The sequence below is a fragment of the Oxyura jamaicensis genome (genome assembly GCF_011077185.1).
Source record: "Oxyura jamaicensis isolate SHBP4307 breed ruddy duck chromosome 12 unlocalized genomic scaffold, BPBGC_Ojam_1.0 oxy12_random_OJ73007, whole genome shotgun sequence".
NCBI classification, from domain to species: Eukaryota; Metazoa; Chordata; class Aves; order Anseriformes; family Anatidae; genus Oxyura; species Oxyura jamaicensis.
The window spans coordinates 5,156-14,924 of NW_023304294.1; the positions used below are offsets into that span (position 1 = coordinate 5,156).

At 71.5% G+C, this 9,769-nt stretch overlaps 3 protein-coding genes across 3 annotated transcripts in view; 1 reads left to right on the forward strand and 2 right to left on the reverse strand.

The window, feature by feature from the left end:
• Positions 1 to 684, reverse strand: part of TCTA (T cell leukemia translocation altered) — a 1,025-nt gene extending 341 nt beyond the window's left edge. Inside the window, exon 1 of the mRNA XM_035312354.1 lies at positions 254 to 684. Within this exon, the coding sequence (XP_035168245.1) occupies positions 254 to 669 (416 nt within the window). The 5' untranslated portion in view covers positions 670 to 684. The remainder of the gene's footprint in view (positions 1 to 253) is intronic.
• On the forward strand, positions 569 to 8,242 carry LOC118157851 (ubiquitin-like modifier-activating enzyme 1). The gene is made up of 25 exons (XM_035312348.1): positions 569 to 696; positions 825 to 993; positions 1,634 to 1,768; positions 1,835 to 1,941; positions 2,259 to 2,349; positions 2,486 to 2,627; positions 2,707 to 2,804; positions 2,917 to 3,063; positions 3,145 to 3,303; positions 3,523 to 3,630; positions 3,705 to 3,785; positions 3,863 to 4,018; positions 4,106 to 4,271; positions 4,363 to 4,559; positions 4,880 to 4,944; positions 5,049 to 5,226; positions 5,318 to 5,392; positions 5,532 to 5,718; positions 5,832 to 5,947; positions 6,024 to 6,110; positions 6,180 to 6,371; positions 7,509 to 7,610; positions 7,683 to 7,783; positions 8,046 to 8,163; positions 8,205 to 8,242. Exons 1-24 carry the CDS (start codon positions 668 to 670, stop codon positions 8,155 to 8,157), a joined length of 3,000 nt encoding a protein of 999 aa, XP_035168239.1. The 5' UTR covers positions 569 to 667; the 3' UTR covers positions 8,158 to 8,163; positions 8,205 to 8,242.
• A 157-nt stretch (positions 8,243 to 8,399) lies between these two features.
• On the reverse strand, positions 8,400 to 9,182 carry INKA1 (inka box actin regulator 1). Its single transcript, XM_035312347.1, has one exon. The coding sequence runs from the start codon at positions 9,180 to 9,182 to the stop codon at positions 8,400 to 8,402; it is 783 nt and encodes a 260-aa protein (XP_035168238.1).
• Positions 9,183 to 9,769: the final 587 nt, after the last annotated feature.

Sequence of the window (9,769 nt, forward strand, 5' to 3'; positions counted from 1 at the left end):
GGGGGGGGGCATGGCCGGGGGACACACACCAGAGGGTCACTGGGCTGAGGATGTGGGGGCCATGCACTGGGATGGGGGCATAGCCCAGGGGAACACACGGGGGAGTCACTGGTCTGGGGACATGGGGGTGGCGGGGGCCATGCACTGGGGTATACTGGGATGCCCGGAGGCCACGCTGGTCTGGGACATGGGGGAGGAGGGGGGGGGCATGCACCCCGTGCTGGGGCGCACCGGGCGGGGGGCTCGCACTCACCGGGGCGGGCAGTGCCGCTCAGCGGCGCCGTTGCGGCCGGCCGGGCCGGCGGGGGACAGGGAGTGGGCGCGGGGCCGGCCGCTGCCGGTGGCGGTGGCGGTGCCGGGGGGCCGGCGGGCGGCCGGGCGGTAGCAGAGAGCGGCCACGGCCCCGCCGTAGGCCCGCCAGGCCAGGCGGACGCCCAGCAGGCTGAGCCCCAGCCAGAGCAGCAGCAGCTGGCACAGCGCGGCCCGCACGTCCTGCGCCGCCCACTCGGCCGCCAGCTCCCGGCCCAGCGCGCCCAGCGCCCGCCACGGCGCCTCCCAGCCGCCCGCCGCCATCGTCCCGGCCGCCTCCTCCTCTCCTCCTCCTCCTCCTCCTCCTCCTCCTCCTCCCTCCGCCGCCGCGCTGCCGGGGCGGGGCGGGCCCGGGAGCATGGCGGGGGGGCGCTACTCGCGGCAGCAGTGCGTGCCGGGGGCTGGGGGGGGGGGGGGGGGGGGCCCCCCGGGGGGGCGGCGGCCGGCGGGGGCCCCCCCCCCCCCCCCCCGGTCCGGGGCCCGCGGGGGCCCCCCCCCCCCCTCCCCTTCCCCAGGTACGTGCTGGGCCGCGGCAGCGGGCGGCGGCTGCGGGAGGCGGCCGTGCTGGTGGCGGGGCTGCGCGGGGCCGGCGCGCAGGTGGCGGCGGCGCTGGTGCTGGCGGGGGCCGGGAGGGTCGTGCTGAGGGACCCCCGCGGGGCCGGCGGCACCGACCGCGCCCAGCAGGTACGGGGGGGGCGCGGGGGGCGGGGGTCCCACCGATGGGTACGGGTGGGGGTCCGGGCGATCGGTGTGGTGCCGCTGGGGGTCCCGAGCCGGGGTGGTGGCCTGGTAACGGGTGCGGGTGGGGGTCCCGGTGCGGCGTACAGGTACAGGCGGGTGTCCCAGCGATGCCTACGGGTAGCGGCAGGGGTCCCGGTAACGAGGCTGGGCATGAGTGAGTGTCCTGGCAATGGGTGCAGGCGCAGGTGGGCGTCTCGGGGACAGGTGCGGGCCCTGGTGATGGGTACGGACACGGGCAGGGGTCCCAGCAGCGAGCACAGGCTGGGGCCCCGTGCACGGGTTTGGGCCTTGTAAGGGGCATAGGGATGGGTGGGTGGGCAGGGGGGGGGTACAGGGCCTGGTAACGGGACCTGTTAACAGCGGTGGGTGCGGGTATGGGCAGTGGAGGAGATCCCGGGAATGGACGGGGGTCACGGTAAGGGGTGTTGGTACCGCTGGGGGATCCCTCTCCCAGGTCACAGGTCGGGGGTCCCAGTAAGGGGTGTGGGGGGGGTGGGGGGACACCTGTCATGGGCAGAGAGCCCCCACCAGCATGGGCAGCACCCCGAACCTGCGGGGGTGCCCGTTGCCGCCCGCCCCGCAGTTCCTCCTGCGGGAGAGCGACGTGGGCCAGAACCGCGCCCAGGCATCGCAGCGGCGGCTGGCCGAGCTGAACCCCGACGTGGAGGTGGCGGTCAGCGCTGAGGAGCTGTCGGAGGATTTCCTCGACGCCTTCCAGGTGAGCCCGACGCCCCGGCCAGGGGACGCCCCGGGGTGCTGGCACCTGCTGACCGCCCTGGTGCAGGTGGTCGTGCTGACCGAGTCACCGCTGGAGGAGCAGCTCCGCGTCGGGGACATCTGCCACGCCAAGGGCATCTGCTTCATCGTGGCTGACGCCAAGGGGCTGGCAGGGTAAGGGCAGGGGGCAGTGGCTGGCAGGGGGACCTTGGCACTGTGTGGTGGCCACCTGCTGGGGCAGGGGGCGGCGGCTGGGGGCTGTGTCCCCAGGGACGTTGTGCCGCAGCGAGGACCTTGTGATGCTCCACCACGCGTGCAGTGTGGGTTTTGTCCCCGTGTCTAGCAGGGATTTCCCGTGTCCTAAGCGTTGCTGCCCTGGGCACCTCCTGTCCCCTCTGAGTCCTTGTCCTGCTTGCGGGGCAGGACCCGACAGCGCTCTTGGAGCTCCACGAGGCTCCCGCTTAACGAAGCCACCCCCTGTCCCTGCCCAGGCAGCTCTTCTGCGACTTCGGGGAGCGTTTTGTTGTTGACGACCCTGCAGAAGGGGACCGGCTCTGTGCCACCGTGCAGCACATCTCCCAGGTAGGAGGCTCCGTGCCACCTCCCCGCTCCCCAGCACGGTGCCCCCCCCCTCCAGCTTCACAGCTTTCTCTGAGTACTTCAGCAGCTTGGTGTCGCCTCGATCGAGTTCCCCGTGCTCATCTCTCCCCCTGCTCAGGGCAACCCGGGGATCGTGACGTGCGCGAGGGCAGAGGGGGGACACGGCCACCATTTCAGTGACGGCGACCTGGTGACGTTTTCTGGCCTGGAGGGCATGACGGAGCTGAACGGCTGCGAGCCCTGCCTCGTGCGTGTGCTGGGTGAGTGCCTCCCCGCCTCGGGGGCTGCAGCGGGTCCCCAGTGGTGACCGTGGTGCCCGTCCCCTCCTCTCCATCCCAGATCCCTTCAGACTGGAGATCGGAGACACGAGCACCTTCTCACCCTACCGCTGCGGGGGCCAGGTCTTGCAGGTGCGATTGCACCAGGAGCACTCGTATGTACGTGTCCCCCCCTCCCCACCGTGCTGCCTCCCAGGTGGCAGGGAACCTAGAAGTGGTTCCGTGCCCCCAAAAAGCTCCTGTCCCCACGATCCCTGCGTGGTGCCGGCAGGAGTCCCTGCGCCAGGCGCTGGTGATGCCCAAGATCCCAGTGAAGAGCTCCACGGAGCTGCAGCGCAGCCGCAGCCTGCACGCCGCCTTCCAGGCCCTCCACGCCTTCCGTGAGGAGCGGGGCCGCCTGCCCCAGCCCCGGGCACCGGTGAGTCCATATCCTGACCCTTCCCAGCCCCTCTGGCCTTTCTGCCCCTCGCCGGGGCTGCCCTCATCCCTCTTCCCCCAGGCGGACGCCGAGCGGGTGCTGCAGCTGGCGCAGAGCCTGGGCGCGCAGCTGGGTCCCCTGGACGAGGATGTCGTGCGAGCGTTCGCCAGCGTGAGCGCGGGGGACCTGTGCCCCGTGGCGTCCTTCATCGGTGCCCTGGCTGCCCAGGAGGTGCTGAAGGTGAGCGGCTGGGGACAGGGACCCACCACGGGGTCCCACACGTGGCAGGCCGGTGGCACGGCTCGGCACGGCTGTCCCGTGGTGCTTGGTGGCCACGAGAGGGCACCTGCAGCCTGCCTGGGGACACCGCGCTCCGGCTGCGGAGCGAAGCAGAGCGCGCGGTGTGGGGCACGGGGAACCCCACTGCACGTGGAGCTGACGAGGCCCCACTCACCCCAGGCCATCACGAGGAAGCTCCTGCCCCTGGACCAGTGGTTTTACTTCGACGCCTTGGAGTGCCTGGCCATGGAGGGGGCTGCGGGACTGACGCAGGAGGACTGCGAGCCCGTGAGTCCCCATGGCCGCCGGCTGCCGGGAGTGCTGCGGCCGGCCCCGCTGACGCAGCTGCCCCGTCCCAACAGAGGGGATCCCGCTATGACGGCCAGATCGCCGTGTTTGGGGCCAACTTCCAGGAGGAGCTGGGCCGCCAGAAGTACTTCGTGGTGAGCGGGGTGTGGGGCAGGAGAGACAGCGAGGCGCCTGAGCGGTGCGCGGAGCTGCAGCAGCACTGCCCCAGCAGGTGGGGGCCGGTGCCATCGGCTGCGAGCTGCTCAAGAACTTTGCCATGATGGGGCTGGCAGCGGGGCCGGGCGGGGGTATCACCGTCACCGACATGGACACGGTCGCAGACTCCAACCTGCATCGGCAGTTCCTCTTCCGTGCAGCGGATGTGTCGGTGAGCTCCCACTCGTCCCACGGGTGGCCCAGGGCTGGGTGTTCCCCGGGGACCTGGGAGCTGTCCCCCGGCTCTGTGCCCTCGTAGAAGCCGAAAGCAGAGGTGGCCGCTGCAGCCGTGAAGCGCATGAACCCCGACGTGAAGGTGACGGCTCACCAGAACCAGGTGGGGCCTGGCACCGAGCAGCTCTACGGGGACGACTTCTTCCAGCAGCTGGACGGCGTCGTCAGCGCCGTGGACACGCTGGATGCCCGTGAGTGCCGGCGGGCAGGGGCAGGAGGAACCGAGCCCCCCCGCCTGTCCCCGCACCACCGGGGCAGACACGCTGCCCTCGCTGCCTGCAGGCGCCTACTTGGAGACGCGCTGCGTCCGCTCCCGCACGCCGCTGCTGGACTCGGGCACAGAGGGGGCGCAGGGGGACGTGCGGGCCATGGTCCCCCCCCTGACCAAGCCGCTGGAGTCAGCCACGAGCTCCGCAGATGGGACCTTCCCCCTGTGCACCCTGCGGTACTACCCCCACACCATCGAGCACACGCTGCAGGTAAGGCTGCAGGTCCCTGCTCCTTTTGTTTTCCCTTCCCGTTGCCCCGCAGGCAGGATGCAGCCCCAGCTGTTTCCTGCTGGGAGCCGCCGCGCAGCCCCAGCGCCTTCCTCAGGACCCAGCACTGAGCCCAGCTTGGCCTGGGCCAAGGTTCCCAGGGGGGGCTGGGCACTGCAGCCCCGCACCGCAGCCCGTGGCCACCAGCTGTCCCCGCCGGGTGCTGTCCCGTAGCAGGACTCCTTCGGAGGCGGCTGGCAGCGCGTTGCAGCGCCGGGTCCCTGTGTGGGACCCGTTGCTCATCCCCTGTCCCCTCTGCGCAGTGGGCTCGCGATGAGTTCGAGGGGCTCTTCCAGCTGCCTGCGGAGAGCCTGAACCAGTTCATGCAGTGAGTGGGGACGTGGGAGCCGCCAGGGACGGGGACCGGGGACAGGCAGCCGCGTCCCGCACGCGACAGCGCTGCAGGCAGGCCAGCAGTGCCTGCTTTTGCAGAGAGCTGCCAGAGGAGCCAGCGCAGCAGGAGGGCCTGGAGGTACCGGAACGAGCGTGGAAGAGCCTGCAGGAGAGGCCGCGGGACTGGGGGGACTGCGTGCGCTGGGCCCGCCGGCACTGGCAGAGCCGCTACCACGACGCCATCGCCCAGCTGCTGCACACCTTCCCCCCCGCGCACGTGAGCATAATGCCTGGGGGGCTGCCCCCCCCCCCCGGCACCCTCCCCAGGAGAAGTGTCTCCAGGCCTGACTTTGCTTTCCCTGTGGCAGGAAACCAGCCCCGGTGTCCCATTCTGGTCGGGGGACAGGCGGTGTCCCCATCCGCTGACGTTCGACCCCAGCAATGTGAGTGCAGGGGAGAGCCGTGGGGATGCAGGGGACAAGGTGGGGTTTGGGGAGAGACGAGGGCTACGCGGTGGGTGCCGGAGCACAGCAAGGGGCAGGGCTGCCAGGGCCACCCCCCCACCTACTCATGGTTCTGCAGGACATACACGTGGCATACGTCGAGGCTGCTGCCCAGCTCCGGGCCCAAACGTACAAGCTCCCATCGTGCAGCAACCGCGCAGCCACGCAGGACATCCTCCGCAGCATGGTCCTGCCGCCCTTCGTGCCCCGGGACGGGCTCCGCATCCCCACCACAGAGGACACAGAGGCGGTGGAGGAGGCTGTGGGTAAGGCTGCTGCACACCCCTGTCCCCAGGAGCCATGGCATGACATGGGGACACCGGCCAGGAACCGCAGGCCTGCTGGTGCTGGTTCTTGGCCCGTGACCCCATGTCCCCAGACCCTGAGCAGCCGATGGAGCTCACCAAGGACCTCGCTCAGCACCTGGCACGGTGGAGGCAGGAGCGAGGTGGAGGCACAGTGGCACAAGTGATGGAGCCCATCCACTTCGAGAAGGTGCCGTGGCCGCAGGGCTCAGGAGGTGGCTGCCCTGTCCTGGGGGATGCTGACCCCCCCACGCTCTTCCCTGCAGGACGACGACGCCCACATGGACTTCATCGTGGCCGCGTCCAACCTGCGTGCAGAGAACTACGGCATCCCCCCCGCCGACTGGCTGACGGTGAGGGGGGTGCCCCCGCGGGTCCCCGTCCCCGCAGGGCACCCGGTGACACCCCCCTCCTGTCCTCAGAGCAAGCGCATCGCCGGGCGCATCGTGCCCGCCATCGTCACCACCACAGCAGCCGTGGCCGGCCTGGTGTGCCTGGAGGTCTACAAGCTGGTGTGGAGATGCCAGGTCCTCAGCTGCTACCGCAACAGCACCCTGTTTCTGTCCGAATGCCTCCTGCTCCGTGTCGAGCCCCAGCAGCCCCCCACCTACCGGGTAGGACCCTCTCCCCCGGGGTGCCTAGCAGCCCCACGGCCAGCCCCGTGGCTGCGGCAGCCGCTTGCAGCTGGCTCACCGAAAGCAGCTGCGGCAGCCGGCGAGCAGCTGGCACCGGTCCCGGGGCCGCAGGGGGAGCGGGGCCGGGGTCCCCCCCAGCTGCCGGAGGGGGAAAGCGGGGCAGGGATGGGGGCAGGCCCAGATTGGGACCGTCTGGGCGATAGAGGCCCCTTTGTCTGGGGGTTTATGGCGTGCGAGGCAGCCCTTCCTGCGCGGCAGGAAGCAACGATTGGAACCAGATTGGCCCGGGGGGCCCAGGGCCGGGGGCAGGAAGAGGGGGAGGGAGGCGCCTCCAACGCCTCCGCGCCGTCTCCAGCTTGGCTTTGGGCTGCCCAGCCGGGCTGTGGCCTCACCGCGCCTGCGCCCCGCTATCCGCGGGTGCCCGGCCCTGTGCCACAGCCTCAGGGTGTCCTGGCCATGGTTGGCACCGTCCCTGGGCGGAGGATGCCGCTTTGTGCCCTCTGGTCCCGGCACCCCTACGTCGACCGCTGGCAGCTCCGTGTCCCAGAGCCCAGACACGCGGCATGACGTCTCCTGCTCGGCTGTGGCAGGAGCACACGTCCTACGGCTTGGTGGCGGGCAGCGCCACCCAGGACCGAGAGCACACCAAGGGCTGGTGGCCTTGACGTGGGTGGCATTCGTGGTGCGGGGATGGGGTTTGCACGGTGCCAGGACGGGAGGTCAGCCCGGTCCGTGCTGCCGTAGTGCGGATGGGGTGAAGCCCTTTCCGCCTGGAGCAGGAGGTGAGAGCAGCAGCCCGGTGCCAGCAGCCCGGTGCCAGCAGCCTGCCGTGGGGACGGGGACGGGGCCAGGGCTGGTGCTGCCTGCGGTGGGGGCAGATGGCAGGGCGGCCGTGCCAAACAGCATGGGGCCACATCCTGCACTCAGCTCCCTCAGGCCAGAGCTGGGTCACAAAGCCACGGGAGCTACAGACACAAGAAGAGGCGATTGTGTGGGGCTGGGCAGCTCTTCAATGGGGCTTTGTGCGTCTCTTGGGGCCCAACCCTGGCCGCAGCAGTGCCGGGGTGGTGGCTCCATCCCTGCCCCGCTGTACTCAGCCCCGTACTCCCCTTGCAGTACCGGGGGAAGGAGTGGAGCTGCTGGGACCGGCTGGAGGTGCGGGCCGTTGGGGCGCACGGGCAGGAGATGACGGTGCAGGAGCTGCTGGACTGGCTACAGGTGAGCGCAGTGCCGGCCGCCCCGGTGTCCTGGAGCTGCGCGGGGCCAGACCCTGACACCCAGCTCTTGCAGAGGGAGCACGGGTGGACCGTGAGCAAGCTGCTGCGTGGCACCACAATGCTGTACGACTGGGAGGACGACGACGAGACGCAGGCGCGGCAGCGGGCGCAGAAGTAAGCGCCCCCCCCCCCCCCCTCACCGTGCCCCGGTCCTGTTGGGGGCCGGGGCCCCTGTCCCTCCTGAGCCGCTCCAGCTGCAGGGTAAACATCCTGCTGCCGGCAGCGCTTCCCACGCTGGACCCCCGCCTGGCCCCCAGCCACAGGGGCTGGGGAGGGGGTCTGGGACCAGCCAAATGTAGCTTCCCCAGCCTGGGGGGCCCAAGCAGGGTTCGGGGGATGAGCTGCGCCCAGCGCAGTTTTCCTTCCCCTGCTGCAGGCTGTCGGATGGCATGGAGCATGCCGGGGCGCTGCGGCAGCTGGAGCTGCAGTACCTGTGCAAGGGGGACAAGGAGGAGGAGTGCCCCCCGCTCCTCTGCATCCTGCCCTGAACCCAGGGGAGGTCACACACCAGTGGGTGCCCACACTCCCCACTCAGCACCGCCGGCCCCATGCAATAAAAGCTGCAGGACAAGCTCCGCTGCGTGGTCTCTGTGTTGATGCCAGCACCCTGTGCTAGCAGGCAGCCCCATGCCTGCTCACCCCTCATCGGCGCTTCAACCCCACAAACGCTACCGTGTCCGTACCATACAAAACTGGGGTTTATTTACAGTGGAGGAGGGGGCGGGCAGGGCTAGATGTAGCCGATCACGTCGTTGCAGATGATGGGTTGGCGGCTGCGGCTGTTCATGAGGGCGGCGAAGCGGTGGAAGTCCGTAGCCAGCTGGGCAATGTTGCTGTGGGACTGGTGGAAGCAGGCGCCCTTGGGCTGCCCGCCCAGCCCCAGGGGGCAGGACAGACGCTTGGCTGGGTCACGGCTCCCCGGCCGGGCACCCTCGGCTCCTCGGGGCCGGGCCATGCTGGCCAGCTTGCGGCGCACGTTTCCCGAGAGGCTGAGCAGGAAGGCGGGCGGCTTGCCCAGCCGGCGCGAAGGCTCGGCGGCCGGCCGGCGCCGGGGCTCGGTGCCCACCTCGGGCAGGTCCATCCAGTTCTCCACCAGGTCGGCGAAGCAGTTGTCCCCCAGCACCAGGGGCTGCCGGTTGCGGCTCTGTGACAGCAGCGACACCGTCCAGTCCTGCCCATCGGCTGGCTCCAGCGCCCGCCACTGCTCCAGGCAGGCGTCCGACGTGGATTTGGGGCGGGCGCGGCGGGCGGGCGCGGGGCCCCCAGCGCCGGCGGAGAGCTGGTGCGCCCGGTGGCAGGGCGGCGGGTGCCGCCGCAGCACCGTCACCTCCTCTTCTCGCCACGTGCCCCCCGACGTCTCCGAGTAGCCTGAGTCAAACTCCAGGCTGCGCTCGCTGGCGGGGGGCGAGCGGGCGGCCAGGCCCCCCTCGTCCTCCTCGCTGCAGGCTGAGCTGGGGCGCTGGGTGGCGGGCGGCCCTCGGGGGTCATGGGCAGCCGGCCTCGTGCCGGGCATGTGCTCCCGGCAGCGGCGCTGCAGGGAAAGGGCAGGTCAGCGCCTTCGCCCCCGCGCCGCGCAGGGGACGCAGGCCTCGGCTCGCCCGCAGCCCCGGGCCCCGCTTTCCTGCGGCTGCGGCGCGGAGCCGGGCGGCGTGCAGCGGCACGTCGGGTGAGCAAGCAGCCGCCCGGCCCCGGCCGTGCCTGCGGGAAATGACACAGGGCCGCGGCACGTAGCAGCCCCCGCCGCCTCGGCGCTCCCCCCCGTGCCGGGACGCCACGGCCCGCGCCCCCCCGGCCTGGGGACCCCCGGAGAGCGAGGGGCTGGGAGCTGCTGGGTGGGGGGGGGACGGGACGGGGACACCGGGAGCCTTGTCGGAGGGGTTGGGGGGTGGGGGGGCAGCGGAAGGAGCGCTCCGTCCCCGCGGCCGGGCCGCTCCTCTTTCTCGAATTCCTATTGTCTGCACCCAAAAGCTGGGTGTTCCGTCCGCTTTCCTCTCGCGGAAAGCCAGGCGGGCAGGGCGGCGGGCCGGCTGGCTGGCTGAGGCCCGGCCCGCCCCGCGGAGCCGCCCGCCCGGCAGCAGCGCCCCGGCCCCGCAGCCCCCC

Excerpts from the sequence above, each read along its gene's own strand:
- LOC118157851 (XM_035312348.1), top strand. The coding sequence starts at position 668 with ATGGCGGGGGGGCGCTACTCGCGGCAGCA. Across the intron at positions 5,719-5,831 it reads GGCGGTGGAGGAGGCTGTGG|ACCCTGAGCAGCCGATGGAG; the intron begins GTAAGGCTGCTG and ends CCATGTCCCCAG. Across the intron at positions 6,111-6,179 it reads CCCCCGCCGACTGGCTGACG|AGCAAGCGCATCGCCGGGCG; the intron begins GTGAGGGGGGTG and ends TCCTGTCCTCAG.
- INKA1 (XM_035312347.1), bottom strand. The coding sequence starts at position 9,182 with ATGCCCGGCACGAGGCCGGCTGCCCATGACCCCCGAGGGCCGCCCGCC.